The following is a 16,444-nucleotide window of genomic DNA, read 5'->3' on the forward strand; positions in this document are numbered from 1 at the left end:
GGTTGTTTGCTGCATCCATCACCCTGTCATCTACATTAGGTATTTCTCCTAATGCTATCCTTCCCCTAGCTCCCCACCCCCCTGACAGGCCCCCTCGTGTGATGTTCCCCTCACTGTGTCCATATGTTCTCATTGTTCAACTCCCACTTATGAGTGAGAACACACAGTGTTTGGTTTTCTGTTCTTGTGTCAGTTTGCTGAGAATTATGGTTTCCAGTTTTATCCATGTCCCTGCAAAGGACATGAACTCATCCTTTTTTATGACTGCATAGTATTCCATGGTATACATCTGCCACATTCTCTTTATCCAGTCTATCATTTTTAAACATAAATAGAATTGGAATTTTTTCCAGTGTGTTTTCCCTATTATGGATAAGTTCAAAGAATTTTTCTTATCTTTCCTAATATGAATAATTATATTAATTGATTTATAGTATTGAGCTATTCTTGGATTCCTGGAATAACCTGCATTAGTCATGATAAAGATTTTAATGCAACATTGATTTATTTAAAATATTTTATCTCAGAAAATTTCTGTATCAATATAACTAAAACTGATCTATAAATTACCTTTGTGACTTTTTTTAAATTTTGAAATCGATATTACATTTATTTGACAAAATAAACTTGAAACTTTTCCTTCTTTTACTATACTTTGGAATAATTTCAGTAGCATAGTTAAGTAGGGAGTATCTGATGGTGCATGGCAGCAAATATTTTCATTACACTATGAACTTAATGTGGTAAATTTTTATTTTATTGAAATTATTCATTTCATGAAGATTTTAAAGTTCACCTGCATGTAGTTACACAAATGGTCCCTTATGACTTAATTTCCTTTTTTGATCATTATCCTCTTCCAACCCATATGTAACTTCTAATAATTGATCCCTTTCCCTTGATTAGATTAACTCATGGTTTGTTTATGTTGATGATATCTTTCAAAAAACCAATTTTCAAAAATAACTCATCAATTTCCTTCTTATCTTCATGAATACCATTTTTTTTGCTTTATTTTGCTTACTTTGTTGTTCTCCCAGTTTTTATCTGGTTAATTCATTTATTTTAAATTTTTGTTTTTAATAATATATGCATTTAGGCCAGGCATGGTGGCTCACACTTGTAATCCCAACACTTTGGGAGGCTGAGGCTGGTGGATCAATTGAGGTCAGGAGTTCCAGACCAGCCCGGCCAACACGGCAAAACCCCGTCTCTACTAAAAATAAAAAATTAGCCAGGAATGGTGGAGGGCACCTAAAATCCTAGCAACTCAAGAGGCTGAGACAGGAGAATTACTTGAACGCAGGAGGTGGAGGTTTCAGTGAGCCGAGTTCGTGGCCACCTCACTCCAGACTGGGCAACAGAGTGAGACGTTGTCTCAAAAAATTAAACAAATAAAATAACAAATATAAGCATTTGATGCTATAGATTTTACTCTGATAACTTCTTTAGCTATAGCCCACGCTTTCTGAAACATCAGATGTTCATTATCATTATGTTCAAGAACCTCTTTTTTTATTTTATATTTTGCCTTTGACCCAAGATTTAACTAATGGTATACATTTTAACTTTCAGATAGAGAGGTCTTTTGTGTGTTTTTTGTTTTTTAGGGGGGTAATTTTGTTTTTGCTTTTTAAAAAATTCACTTCTAGTTTCATTTCTTTATAGTTAAATTTGTATTATTGCTACTCTTTGGAGCCTACTGAGGTTTTCTTTGTGGCCTAAAATATTGCTAACATTCTTGAATATGGTTTGTAAACTTTAAAGAAAGGTATACTCTATTTTTTCAGTTCATATTTTGACATACCTCTATAAGGTCAACCTTATTGATTATGCTAAGCATTTGACTTATTTTTTTCAAGTTAAAATGTGTTACATCTCTTATTACTGGTATACATCTGTTTCTCTTTGCAACGCCTGAGGTTTCTATTTTGTAAAAGTTATATCTGTTATTGGGGTCATGAAATTACTTTGCCTTCATTGAGAACTGTATCCTTTAGCATTATGAAAAAAAATCCTTCTTCATCTTGAAGTTTTTTAGTCTAAATTATACCTTGTGAAATCATGAGATAAAGACGCCAGCTTTCTCTTTATTTGCTCTTCTTGGTATATCCTTTTCTATCCTTTCATTTTGCCCTTTCTGAATGCCTTTGTTTTTGTATACATAGTGTTAGATTTGGCTTTGTAGTCACACTTATAATGGTAAGTTCTTATTTTAATAGGTAAGTCCAACTCACTTATAATTGTTTATACAATCGATACATTTTGGCTCCAATTCTGTTAGACTGTTAAAATGCATATTTTAATTAAAACTACCATAAATATACAATTTCATTTTAAACAAAAATGAAATTTTTCCTTTTAGTTAAAATATTTTATGTGTATGGTGTGTATAGGGGTGTGTGCGTGTATGTATCACCCATGGATGATATATATATATACAGACATGCATCACTCAATGATGGGGACAATCCCAGAAATGTGTCATCAGGTGATCTCATCATTATGTATACATCATGCAGTGTAGGTAACACAGACCTAAATGGTACAGCTCCTACACCTAGGTATATATGGTATAGCCTGTTGTTCCTGGGCTACAAATGTGTGCAGCACATCACTACACTGAAGGAGTAGTGTAACTGCAGGCAACACAATGGTATCTGTTTATATAAACATATCACGAAATAAAAAGAGTACCGTAAAAATGTGATATAAAAGGTAAAAATGGTTCGCCCACATAGGGCACCTACAATGAATGGAGCTTGCAGGCCTGGAAGATGCTCTGGTGAGTCAGTGAGTGAGTGGTGGGTGAATGTGAAGGCCTCTGACATGACCCTACTGTAGGCTTTAGAAGCGCTGTACACTTAGGCTGCACGAAATTTATTTTTAACATTTTCTTTGTTCAATGATAAATTAACCCTAGCTTATTGTAACTTTTTACTTTATAAACTTTTTTTGACTTTATTTTTGTAATAGCACTTAGCTTATACAAACACATATAGCTGTAAGAAAATGTTTTCTTTATATCTTTATTCTAGAAGCCTCATTTCTATTTAAAAATTTTTCTTAACTTTTTAAACTTTTTTGTTGAAAACTAAGACTGAAACACACATTGTCATAGCCCTACACGAGATTGGGATCATAAAGACATCACTAGGCAATAGGAATTTTTCAACTCCATTATAATCTTACATGGGACTGCTGTCATATATGTGGTATGTGGTACAAAGCTGTATCATATATATGAGATACGTATATGTACACATCATATAGATAGAATATATATGAGCATTAAGCATGCATTTTTATATTTAAATGAAACATATCTTCATTATCACATAGCTACATTAAATATATATTTATAATATACACATGTTTATATATTATATTTATATATTTTAGAGTATATATTAATATTAATATTAAATATTAAGATTATATTAATCTTCATGGTATTAATATTATAAAGGTAAATATGCAAATATTTAATATATGTTATATCATATACCATATAAAATATATAATCTGTATTTATTAACCAACATATTATGAATATATATTAATTTATAATGTAAATATATTAATATATGTATTATATGATCTGAATGTATAAAATATTTTATAATATTTATAATATAAATGTATTTATTGTTTCTATTATACTATTATTTATAATATAAATGTTTATAAAATATGTAACATATAAATATATTTTTATATATCTCTTTTGTTTAGGAAGTTTGGGCTTCCATAATACTTACATTTTTAAATAATATCCTTAAGACATTTTTTTGATTACTATTTCTTAGTTCTATGACCAATATTGCAAATAGCTAATCTATTATTTGTCTCCCAATTAAAGTTTATTGTTTACCTTTAGACTATACCTATAAAGCAACCACAAAGTTGAATTTTTATAAACTCTCCCCACTCTCCCATTTTTTGGTAGTCATACTGATTTTACCTTGTCAGAGGATAAAACCATTCCCTGAGACACCCTCCCACCTAAAACCATCGTTCCATCTCAGGTCCTGGGGTAAATGTGTCTTGAATGCTCACCACCATTCCTCATACCAGAGTCTCTACTGCAATTTGGTTTTCTGTAGTGGAGGGGTCCCCAACCCCTGGGCCATGGACCAGTACCAGTCAGTGGCCCCCTGGGCACCAGGCCACACAGCAGGATGTCAGCAGCAGGCAAGCTTCACCTGTAGGCACAGCGGCTCCCCGAGGCTGACACTACCCTGAGCTCTGCCTCATGTCTAATCAGCAGCAGCATTATTCTCATAGGAGTGCGAACGTTACTGTGAACTGCGCATGTGAGGGATCTAGGCTGTACACCCTTTTATGAGAATCTACTGCCTGACGATCTCTCACTGTCTCCCTCCACCCGCAGATGGGACTACCTAGTTGCAGGAAAACACGCTCAAGGCTCCCACTGATTCTACATTATGGTGAGTTGTAGAATTATTTTACTATATATTACAATGTAATAACAATAGAAATAAAGTGCGCAATAAATGTAACGTACTTGAATCGCCCCAAAACCACCCCCCATCCCCGGTTCATGGAAAAATCGTCTTCCACAAAATCATTTCCTTCGGATTTTCGAAGGTTTTCGCTTTTCTACCTTCTCTGTCTCTGCAGATGGTAAGCTGTGGGTTTATGTGCTCTGGTATGCCTTCTCGTGCAGTTTCCAGGTCTAAAATTAGTTTTTCTTTCATTTGGAATTCGCGCCTGTTATTCAGCTCCCTTTTCCAAATCTGTGTTATCTACTCATCTTACTTCTGAGTTAAGAATGTATGTTGGCCGGGCGCGGTGGCTCAAGCCTGTAATCCCAGCACTGTGGGAGGCCGAGGCGGGTGGATCACAAGCTCAAGAGATCGAGACCATCCTGGTCAACATAGTGAAACCCCGTCTCTACTAAAAATACAAAAAATCAGCTGGGCATGGTGGCACGTGCCTGTAATCCCAGCTACTCAGGAGGCTGAGGCAGGAGAATTGCCTGAACCCAGGAGGCGGAGGTTGCGGTGAGCCAAGGTCGTGCCATTGCACTCCAGCCTGGGTAACAAGAGCGAAACTCCGTCTCAAAAAAAAAAAAAAAAGAATGTATGTTGGCCGGACATGGTGGCTCATGCCTGCAGTCCCAGCACTTTGGGAGGCCGAGGTAGGCGGATCGCTTGAGGTCAGGAGTTTAAGACTAGCCTGGCCAACACGGTGAAACCCCATTCTACTAAAAATACAAAAATTAGCTGGGTGTGGTGGCGGGCACCTGTAATCCTAGCTACTCCGGGGCTGAACACAGGAGAATTGCTTGAACCTAGGAGGCAGAGGTTGCAGTGAGCCGAGACCGTGCCATTGCACTCCAGACTGGGCAACAGAGCAAGACTCCATCTCAAAAAAAGAAAGAAAAAAGAATGTTGATCTTTTAGTTCATTTTGAAATCATTTTATTTAACTAGTTGACCTTCATTATCTTTAGACATTATTCTGCTTCTTATTCTTTTTTATATATAAAATTATATATATGCATGTAAATCACATATTAAGTATAATTATAATTATGTAAGTTACATTACTCCATGAATACATACAAATCACAATAATATACATATTATAAAATTATAATGTCTACAGGCAACACAAGCACATCAAATGTCCGATAAAAATTGAGATGCTTTTTCTTGTACTTTTAGGGAGAAGAGAGAGTGTAGTCTTTTTGTTTTTGTTTTTGTTTTACAGCTCTAGAGCTCCTTGTTCTGTGGTTCTCATCACTGCTTGAAACATGGCCTCTTGGCTGGGTGTGGTGGCTCACGCCTGTAATTCCAACACTTTGGGAGGCTGAGATGGGTGGATCACCAGGTCAGGAGTTCGAGACCAGCCTGGGCAACATGGTGAAACTCCATCTCTACTAATATACAAAAAATTAGCCAAGCATGGTGGCAGGCACCTGTAATCCCAGCAACTCAGCAAGCTGAGGCAGGAGAATCGCTTGAACCCAGGAGGCGGAGGTTGTAGTGAGCCAAGATTGCACCACTGCACTCCAGCCTAGGTGACAGAGCCAGACTCCGTAAAAAAAAAAAAAAAAAAAAAAAAGAAACATGGCCTCTTCTGATATCTATTGGTTCTGCTTCCCTGTATTGTTTTGGTTTGATCCTTCTCTATCCTTTGCCCCATCACCCCTGCAATTTCTTCGCAGAGCAGGTCTTTGACCTGTAAAGGAGATTTATATGTTAAGTTATAAAAGTCCACAGGGTCAAAGTTACTCCAGAAACATCTCACCTTACCATGCCATGGTTCCTTTGCTCCCTCTGAGTTTTGGTTATTTTCTTTTTCTTTTTCTTTTTTTTTTTTTTTAATTCTTATAAGACAGAATCTTGCTGTATCAGCCAGGCTGGAGTACAGTGGTATGATCTCGGCTCACTGCAACTTTCGTTTCCTGGGTTCAAGTGATTCTCCTGCCTCAGCCTCCCAAGTAGCTGGGATTACAGGTGTTGATCACCACACCCAGCGAATTTTTTTATTTTTAGTAGAGACAGGGTTTTGCTATGCTGGCCAGACTGGTCTTGAACTCCTGACCTCAAGTGATCCGCCTGCCTTGGATCCCAAAGTGCTGGGATTACAGGCATGAGCCACCGCACCTGGAGTGGCTGCTGTTTTCACATTGGCCCACCATGCTTTCCAGCAAGGATTTGTCACTGCTTTTCGGAGACAATAGAAATCACGTTGCCTTTCTTGCACTTTTCTATATATTTACTGACACCGTATGCAGGAATAACTTGCCACTTAGTTTGTCTTAGACATTCTATTGTCTACAGGTGTGAGTTTTACCCTCTTCACAGCTCTGTCTGGTTTTATGAGATTCAAATAGATGAAAAACTATACCTTTCTGATAATTTCTCATTTCTCCCTAAATTTTTAATAACAACAAGGTGGGTCTGTCTCAAAGTAAATAGCTCCTAAAAGCAAAACCTCAACTTCTAATTCCTGAAATGGAGAGACACAAATGAATATTCATTCACATACAGAATATACAGTAAATATCCACAATTAGGAATCAGGAATAACTAATCAAAATGTATCAACAGATTTAAGTGTTTATATTTCTGCAAGAAAATCTATGCTGAAATTATAAACTATTCCCTTTTAGGCAAAGATCGGCCTAAAAGAATAAATACCCTAGGAGCATTTGTCTCAAAAAGTAAGTTCTGCCTTTGATTTTAAAATTCTGTAGCGTAAGATATATCTGGGTTCATTTCCAAGGGTACATACATAACTTACAGTGTCTGACTACTTACTATCAACAATCTTTCTGTCCTTGCCACCTTTATGATCAATGCAGGAGATACCAATTTGAGGAAAAAAGCCATATCCCAATGAAAATCAAATCCAGATACATCTATGTGACATACATCTATACCCAAGTTTACATATTTTAAACATGAACTGAGAACTAGAGTTTTGACTTTTTGTGAATATATTAAAGGGAAAGCCGGGCTTATAAAAATGTAATTAGCCAAGACTGTTGGTTCCTTTTAAAACTTAAGAATCCATTAAATCTTCCAAGCCCTTATTAGTTCTCAAATTGTATCATTAATTTACTTGTTTGCTTTTCTACTAGAATATAAACATCATGGGGCAAGGGCTTTGTGTATTTTTTGCTAACAATCATATCCCTAGTTCTTTGTACCCAGGAGAGACTCGGTTAAAAATCAGCTTAATGGAGAGTGAAAACATTTTTATACCCCCTTTCATTGATATGGTATGTGTCCCACAGAAAATAGTAGTGAGCTCATAAATAACTTCAATGTCACTAGTAAAACTTGCATATTTGAATAGCCTTGAAAGCCTTCAACCCACCTTGGAATTGGAAGTGGACTCCAAGAAACAAAGTCTGTTGCCAAATCCTTCTGCTGCCAAGCATAGTTTCTGCTGTTCTTTGTGGATGGTTGCAGTGCACTGCAGGACCACTTCATCATCCTGCAAAGGGGAAGAACAGGAAAAAGAGGTGAGACTTGACATGACTGCACAGTCTAAATGAGATTATTTTAGTGCATTTTAAAAATCTGTGCCGAATGTAAAAACTACCGTCAAGGTTTGGCACAGTGGCTCATGCCTGTAATCCCAACACTTTGGGAGGCTGAGTAGGGCGGATCACCTGAGGTCGGGAGTTCGAGACCAGCCTGACCAACATCGAGAACCCTGACCAACATCGAGAAACATCTCTACTAAAAATACAAAATTAGCTGGGTATGGTGGTGCATGCCTATAATCCCAGCTACTCAGGAGGCTGGGGCAGGAGAATCGCTTGAACCCAGGAGGCGGAGGTTACAGTGAGTCGAGACTGTGCCACTGCACTCCAACCTGGGCAATAGAGCAAGACTTTGTCTTACAAAAAAAAAAAAAAAAAAAAGAAAAAGAAAAAAAAAAAAACCTACTGTCAAAAACACAACCAAAAGAGACCTCTACAGAATCAATCCCTAATGCACTTTTTACTTGCAAAAAGGCAACTGAATGGGGAGCAGAGGGGAGCCACCGCCATTCAAGGCAATCAGTAGTTTTCTGACTGTACTGACTGATTCCCAGAGGCAACCTGAACAAATAAAAGTAAAATGCAGGATTTTCATATTATCACGATTTTAGTCATCAAAATTAATGCACAATTGTCTGATGCATTTCTAGGACACCACATATCATCAAGAATAGCAGACACACATGTCATTTTAAAACGCACACGGGAAAACAGGTCAATAACAGAAATTTCTCAGTTCAAAGTGATGGTAAAAGTCATCTTAGTTCAACCACGCATTAGTTGCTTAATCATATCTGGAAGGATTCTGAGTTACTTGAAAATGTACAGAGACAATTTCTTATTTCAGTCCTTAGAAAGACAAAACGGGTTTCTGATCAATTAATTAAGCAAGGTTAGTGAAGAAACTGTACGTGGGAAAAGATGAAAAACAGAATGACTCAATACAGGCAGCAGGAGTGCTGCACGAATCATGGACTTTAGAAGAAGCAAGATCTGGATTCCCATCCCAGCTCACGATGCACTGGGCTATATGATCTGAGGCAAAGCACTGAATTTCCAAAATGGTGAAGGAAATCCAATAAAGCATCTTACAAAATGACTAGCATACAAAAGGCGACAAATGCCCATACAAAAGGCGCCAAATGCCCAGTAAGCAAAAGGAAAATACAGATTCTAAGTGGCAAGTACCTAAAACGTCTGACCATTTACGTGTTTTGACATGTCAACCTCAAAGAAACAAAAGAAAACGTAACAGAGTAGTGAATGAGCAACATAATCAACGCTTCTAATTAGAGAGAAAAGGGACGCACAACATACTCAGGAAGCCCTTTACCGAGGTAGAATGGCAGGGCAGAAGTGATGAGAATCAAGCCTCAAAAGCAGACAGCAAGTTTTTTTGTTTTTTGTTTGTTTGTTTTTGTTTTTTGCTAACTAAAGAATATACTATATAAATTAGAAAGGTGCCACTCTAATTTGTATTTACAATCCTTGTCACATTTGTATTTGCCATTATTTCCTAGACGGTAGCAGCAATATTTAGTAGCATGGCTTATAATTCCAGCCACAGGCAAAGCCAAACTTTTTTTAACCACCACCTCCTAACTGATCTTGCAGGTGCTCACTGATTTTCAGTGAACATTCATTTGTTTTCCTTAAAAAATCATTTGCTACAAAAATAGCATTATTCTCCTATGATGGGTACATCTGATTATAAATTCATGTCCAGCGTGGCTCTAATAAAAGCAATCATGAAGTCCTTTGGAGCTTATATAATCTGCAAAATCAAAGCTATATCGTGTTCCAAATATGCAGTGCAATAAAAAAAAGAACCAAAAATTGTGCTGATGTGCTCAATGCCTTATCAAATCACCAGAGGCTTTTACTATTTTGTCTCACCTACCCTGGGGAATTAACTCTAACAAGCAAACTACACTCTTGAGTAAGATGAGCTCTTTCGGATGCTGGAGGCTACCTAAACACAATTTAGTACACAGTTGGTTACTAACGGAAGACAGTTTGGGAATGAGAATAATAGAAGACAGCAAGGCAGGGTGAAAACAAAACCACAGGCATATGGAACAAGTGGGAGTAACAGAGCTTACTCAGTAAGCCCCAGAAGAAGGGAAGGCACACCATCTTTACCAAAAGTACAGTCAATGCCCATCCTGGCATTAACTTACTTAATCCTCACTATACCCTGTGGGATAACAATGACCCACACATATCTAAATGAGGAAAATGAGGCATAAAGTAGCTTGTTACTCTCAGAGGGCTTATCAGACATATTTCCAGAAATTGATCAGTAAGCCTAATTTATCTGAATTAGATTCAGATAATTCAGTCTGTAGTCCCACACTGCTTCTAGAGATTCAATTGATTTGTACCATCTTTCTTGTCTATAAAAGTGCTTCTCAATCTGTAAGCTGCATCCTGTCACCCATGGATCCTGCTAAGATACAGATTCTGATTGGGAAGGTCTTGGGTGGGGCTGATTGTACATTTCTAACAAGCTCTCCAGTATAACCCACACGCTGAGGATCTAGGGCCCAGAAAAGATACAGATTCTAAGAAAGATATGAGTATCATTTTTTGTTCTTGTTGTTTGGTTTGTTTTTGTTTGTTTGTTTGTTTGTTTTTTTGTATTTTTTTTTTTGAAGGCACAGTCTCACTCTGTTACCCAGGCTGGAATGCAGTGGCACAATCCCAGCTCACTGCAACCTCCATGTCCTGGGTTCAAGCGATTCTCCTGCCTCAGCCTCCTCAGCAGCTGGGACTACAGGCGAGCGCTACCATGCCCTGCTCTATTTTTGTATTTTTAGTAGAGACAGGGTCTCACTATGTTGCCCAGGCTGGTCTCACAGTCCCAAGCTCAGGCATTCCACCCACCTCAGCCTCCCAAAGTGCCAGGATTACAGACATGAGCCATTGTGCCCAGCCAGATATGAATATCTTTTCGGTATATGATATAGGAAACCTATAGGAGTTTGAAGATAATCATTAACAGTCAAAATAAGCCTATGTACTTTGGACAAATCAGAAATTAGAGCTCATGTGGAGATGCCCATTAATATGTGAGACATAACAATTATATAAGGGAAAGGAATAAATTTAAATATTATATTAAGCTGTCCAATCCAATCTATGAAAGCAACTCACTTATGCAAAGTTTCGCATCAGTCCAGTGCTTTGACGTTGTACAACGGAGTGCCTGGCAATGAAGCAACATTAAGTTCAGGGGAGCTATGCTCTACCACCACGGAGAGACGCTATTGCCACAGCTTTCAATCATGGTTCAGCTTTGAATGGCACAACCTAATCCGGCGGACTCATCAAAGTTTTTGCCAGTTTACCCAGGAGCTGTGTTTACTTTCCAGTGAGCAAAAGCTTCCTTTTGGACAAGAAGTAAAATATACCGAACACTTAATAAACCAAACACCAATTCACAAGCCACCTGCCAGTTGCTTTTAATTATTCCATCATTCATCTCAAAGCACACTTCCTGTCTAGAATCACTGTGGTCTGAGGGCATGCAGAGTAGGCATCTGAGAGGTTTTGATAAATAGCTTAATGTTTTCTATTTATTGTTATCCATATGTAATAAATCTGCTAATTTACATATACATGAAGTGTACACACACACACACACACACACACACACACACACACACAATCTAGTTTCTTTTCCAAGAATAAAGATCAACACTGCCTAATACTGATGGGATCCAGAGGGTTAACCTGTCTTCACAGAACAATAAAGATATTAATTAAAGTATGTCATCCTGGGTCATAAGGCCTCTTCCGAATTAGTCTTTGCTATTCAGCCCCTGAGGTGCAGACTTGTAATTCAGGTCTTGCTTTTGCATTTTGGTTTTATGTGCCAATAGTGTTTCTGAGTGCTTGAATGCACATGATGACCATCATTTTTCTTACCTTGGCCCATAAAAACTAAAAGCACCCTAAATATTCACCCTTTACTAAGTAAACTTGAAAAAACAAATTTACTGATCCTTCTTTATGCAAATTCTGGATGCAATAATAAATAATCAACCATTTACAAGAAACCTGAGCAATGAGATAAATGGAAGCACTTACATACGGGTGACATTCACCTTGGAGTCACCAAGTTCTATGGATTCTACTCCATCAATACTCTCTAATCCATCAACTTCTCACCACCCTAGTCCAAGCTACCATCATCTCCCATTTTGACATCTTCAAAATCCACCGAATGGTTCTCCACCCTGCAAACTCCCTTCCAAGGAGCTTTAGCTTGAGGCCACACTGGACTATACTATGTGCTGGCTTAAAACCCTTCAGTGGTTTCCAATTGCTCTAAAGATAAAAGCCAAAAATGCTTCAGCCAGCCAGGCACAGTAGCTCACACCTGTAATCCCAGCACTTTGGAAGGTCGAGGCAGGTGGATCACTTGAGATCAGGAGATCAAGATCAGCCTGGCCAAAATGATGAAACCCCATCTCTACTAAAAATACAAAAATTAGCCAGGTATGGTGGTGTGCACCAGTAGTCCCAGCAACTTAGGAGGTTGAGGCAGGAGAATCTCTTGAACCTGGGAAGCAGAGGTTGCAGAGAGCCAAGACTATACTACTGCACCCCAGCCTGGGCAACTGAGCAAGACTCCATCTCAAAACAAACAAACAAAATCCTTCCGTCTACAAGGCCCTGCACTGCATGGGCTGGCACCAGCCCAGTATCTCCAGCCAACCTTCCTTCATCCCTGTGCTCCTACAGGACTTTTGCACGCACCATTAAACCGCTTTCTCTCTTCTCTAGTTAACACTTTTCCATCTTTCAATCTCAACCCAGGCATCCTTTCAAAGCTGTTTGAGATTGGACCCACCAGGCTGTTAATTCCTCTGGTTTGTGCTCCCATAACATTGTATTTTTTTCGTTAATTTCCTCAATTGTTATTATGCATTCATTTGTGTAATTTTTGTCTGATTATTAAACTGAGTCTGTGCCAGGCATGATGGCTCAGGCCTGTAATCCCAGCACTTTGGGAGGCCAAGGTGAGCAGATCACCTGAGTTCAGAAGTTCAAGACCAGCCTGGCCAAAATGGTGAAACAATATCTCTACCAAAAAAAAAAAAAAAATTACACACACACACACACACACACACACACACACACACACACACACACTTAGCCGGGCATGGTGGTAGGTGCCTGTAATCCTAGCTACTCGGGAGGCTGAGGCAGGAGAATTGCTTGAACCGAGGAGGTGGAGGTTGCAGTGAGCCGAGATTACGCCACTGCCTCCAAGCCTGGGCAACAAGAGCATGACTCTATATCAAACAAAATAAAAATAAAAAATAAACTGAATCTGTTATTTCCTAGAATTATAGCCCCAGTATCTAGCATAATGTTAGGTATATAAAAGGGTCTCAATCAGTAGTAGTCGAATTAATAAGAACAAACAATTCCCAAAATTTGCAATAATACCACTAAATCGCCAATAGCCTTTCATTGAATTGCCCAATTTGGACATTGCCAGTCAAAAACAAAGTTCAACATGAGATCTTTCTCAACAATGAAGAAATGTTGCTTTCCCCAAATCATCATACCGAGGATTGGCCAAATGAGAAACTGTAGCTACAATGCAGATATATACAAGCCCTAGCAAAGAAAGTAGGTAAAGCATTCAGGGATGCCTAGGGACCTCAATCTTGGCCGGACAGTACACCAGGTGATCCCAGAACAAGAGAAAGAAAACAGAAAGCCTTCCAAGAATCAGGAGATGGAGAAAGCAGGAGAAAGAGAAAGCTGACAGCCGAGGGACAGGAACACCTATATGCTGGCACAGGGGTAGTGACGGTGGAAGAGGGGGATATGATGGGGACATGTCGAGGAGTGAATTATGGGAAAGCCTATGCGCGTGCTCGTGTGTGTGTGTGTGTGTGTATGTATGTGTGTGTCTGTACATTTACTAAAATTCTGAGCAAAGCTAGCTTGACTGCTGCTCACAAACCTGTGAGGTCACACACACGGAAAACCACTTCCACAGTCACCCTATGTAAAACACCAGCCCCTATCACCTCTGAGTCCCTTGTCTTATTTTTTCCCCTTATTATCACTACCTGACACTATATTACATGCTATTTGCTTTTTTAAAAAATGTTCTGAGCCTCCCTTAGTAGAATGCAAATTCTGTAAGGGAAAGGACCTTCTCACATTTACTAATGGTGATCAACAAAGCCTACAAGAATACTGGCTCACAGGAAGCACTCAATCAAAAAGAGAGATAAACAGATGACCTCTAACTCAATTACATCCCAACATGGGGGTGGCATTTAGGGGAGTTTCTGCCTTTCCATTATAACAAAGAAGAATCAAAGAAAAGATACTCCATTCCTGCCGTACAAACATCTTTGAAGCATTCAAGAGTGAGCCTACACATTTCAGTTAGTGTCTCCCCGTGCCACTTTCACACCAATTTTCTAATTGATATTTAATAACAAGGAACAGAGTTCAGAAACCATGATAGTGATGTTACTTGCAGACAGAAATCACTTCTTTGCAGTTACTTAGACCCAGTTCTGCCCATCTCTCTGAGTTTCCATAGTATTAGGAGCTGTGTGAAGGCAGGAACAAGATCTGTTTTATTCACCAGTATATTTCTACTGTGTAACACTGTTGCTGCACATGTAACGTACTCAATAAGTGACTATTTATTACAGTCCACCTTCAGATTATTCATAAATACGTGCTGTCATGCTGACAGAGTCTCTTTTTAGAACTGCCAAGGTAAGATCTTCTTTAATTTCCAATCAAAGCTGGTATTGTATGATCCCATTAAGTGATTTCATGGTTTCATGCAGCCAGGCAATATGGCAATATTGGAGGAAAATGACCGATCCCATCTATTATAGCTGTGACAAATTTTACTGTATCATAAGCATCCCCAGTATCAATATAAAACCCAATGCATCACTGGGAAAAAGCAATGCAGTCCCTTCTTTTTCCCCTATTTTAAGTACAGCAATGCTCTTTCTGTACATAATCTAAACAAATCAATCATATATTATACTCTTGAAAACCCAACAAGTAGTCTTAATAACTCAGGTCATTAAAAAAATTTCTCACAGTATGCCAAATATTTTCCCTAAACTCTTACTACTCTTGTCTTCCAAGATATTTTTCCAGGTTTAGACTTTGTGTAACTGGTCCTCTAAGTTACGTCCTAAGAATTTTCCATAATCAGCATCAACTCAGAAAGCTCACTAAATATATCTTATCCTGTGGTTATCTCTCCAGCAGGTCAGCTTAAACTCCACGGAAACCAGCAGCCTGATGAAAATAAATGCTTCAGTGAAAGCCTAAGTTAATGATTATCCATTGTAGACAACTTTACGTAGAAAATGTTCAACAATACATATTGAATTGAATTCTTTTGTGTATTTCCTGTAACTTTAAAACTTGGCCGGGCACAGAGGCTCACCCCTGTAATCCCAGGATTTTGGGAGGCCAAGGCAGGTGGATCACCTGAGGTCAGGAGTTCGAGCAGCCTGGCCAACATGGAGAAACGCCGTGTCTACTAAAAATACAAAAAATTAGCTGGGCATGGTAGCAGGTGCCTGTAATCCCAGCTACTCAGGAGGCTGAGGCTGGAGCATTGCTAGAACCCAGGAGGCGGAGGTTGCAATGAGTAGAGGTCGTGTCGTTGCACTCCAGCCTGGGTGATAAGAGCGAAAATCCATCTTAAAAAAAAAAAAAAAAAGGGGGAAAAAAACTCTTTAGAACAGAGATCTAATATTTATGGAAGAAAGGCTAGAACTGGAATACTGGATTCTGGCAATTCTGTGATGAGTAAATAAGACATGATTTCCACAATCACTGTCGCTAACTCTGCTGGAACAATACAACATAGAGAGCAATTCTCAAACAATAGCAACAGTTTCTTTAAAATAGTCACTCATCATTGAACAGATATTCACTCAGATGTAACACATGCTAGGAAATAGTGTAAGAGCTCAATTGGCTGAAAGAAAAGGTCCCTGAACTTATTAGGCTTACATTCTAGCAAGAGAAAAGAGCGAGTTTTAAAAGATAAACTAAAACTTTGAAAATCTTAGAAGGTGAAAAGTTCTTTTTATTCTTTCTGAGATGTAGTCTCACTCTGTCACCCAGGCTGGGGTGCAGCGGTGCGGTTTCGGCTCACTGCAACCTCCGTCTCTTGGGTTCAAGCTATTCTCCTTCCTCAGCCTCCCAAGTTGCTGGGATTACAGGCGCACACCACCATGCCCAGCTAATTTTCGTATTTTTAGTATAGACAGGATTTCACCATATTGGTTGGGCTGGTCCTGAACTCCTGATCTCGTGATCCGCCCACCTCAGCCTCCCAAAGTACTGGGATTACAGGCGTGAGCCACTGCACCTCACCAGAAGGTGAAAAGTTTAT

At 38.7% G+C, this 16,444-nt stretch overlaps 1 protein-coding gene across 12 annotated transcripts in view; it reads right to left on the minus strand.

Annotated features, from left to right (window-relative positions):
- The window catches only part of RYR2 (ryanodine receptor 2), a 784,407-nt gene that overhangs the window by 556,808 nt on the left and 211,155 nt on the right, over positions 1 to 16,444 (minus strand). For all 12 annotated transcript variants that reach the window (XM_032242431.1, XM_032242430.1, XM_032242419.1 and 9 more), the window contains exon 2: positions 7,857 to 7,976. In XM_032242431.1, the coding sequence (XP_032098322.1) occupies positions 7,857 to 7,976 (120 nt within the window). The remainder of the gene's footprint in view (positions 1 to 7,856; positions 7,977 to 16,444) is intronic.

The sequence above is a fragment of the Sapajus apella genome, unplaced genomic scaffold, assembly GCF_009761245.1.
Source record: "Sapajus apella isolate SASKATOON/1434 unplaced genomic scaffold, GSC_monkey_1.0 scaffold49, whole genome shotgun sequence".
Lineage (NCBI taxonomy): Eukaryota > Metazoa > Chordata > Mammalia > Primates > Cebidae > Sapajus > Sapajus apella.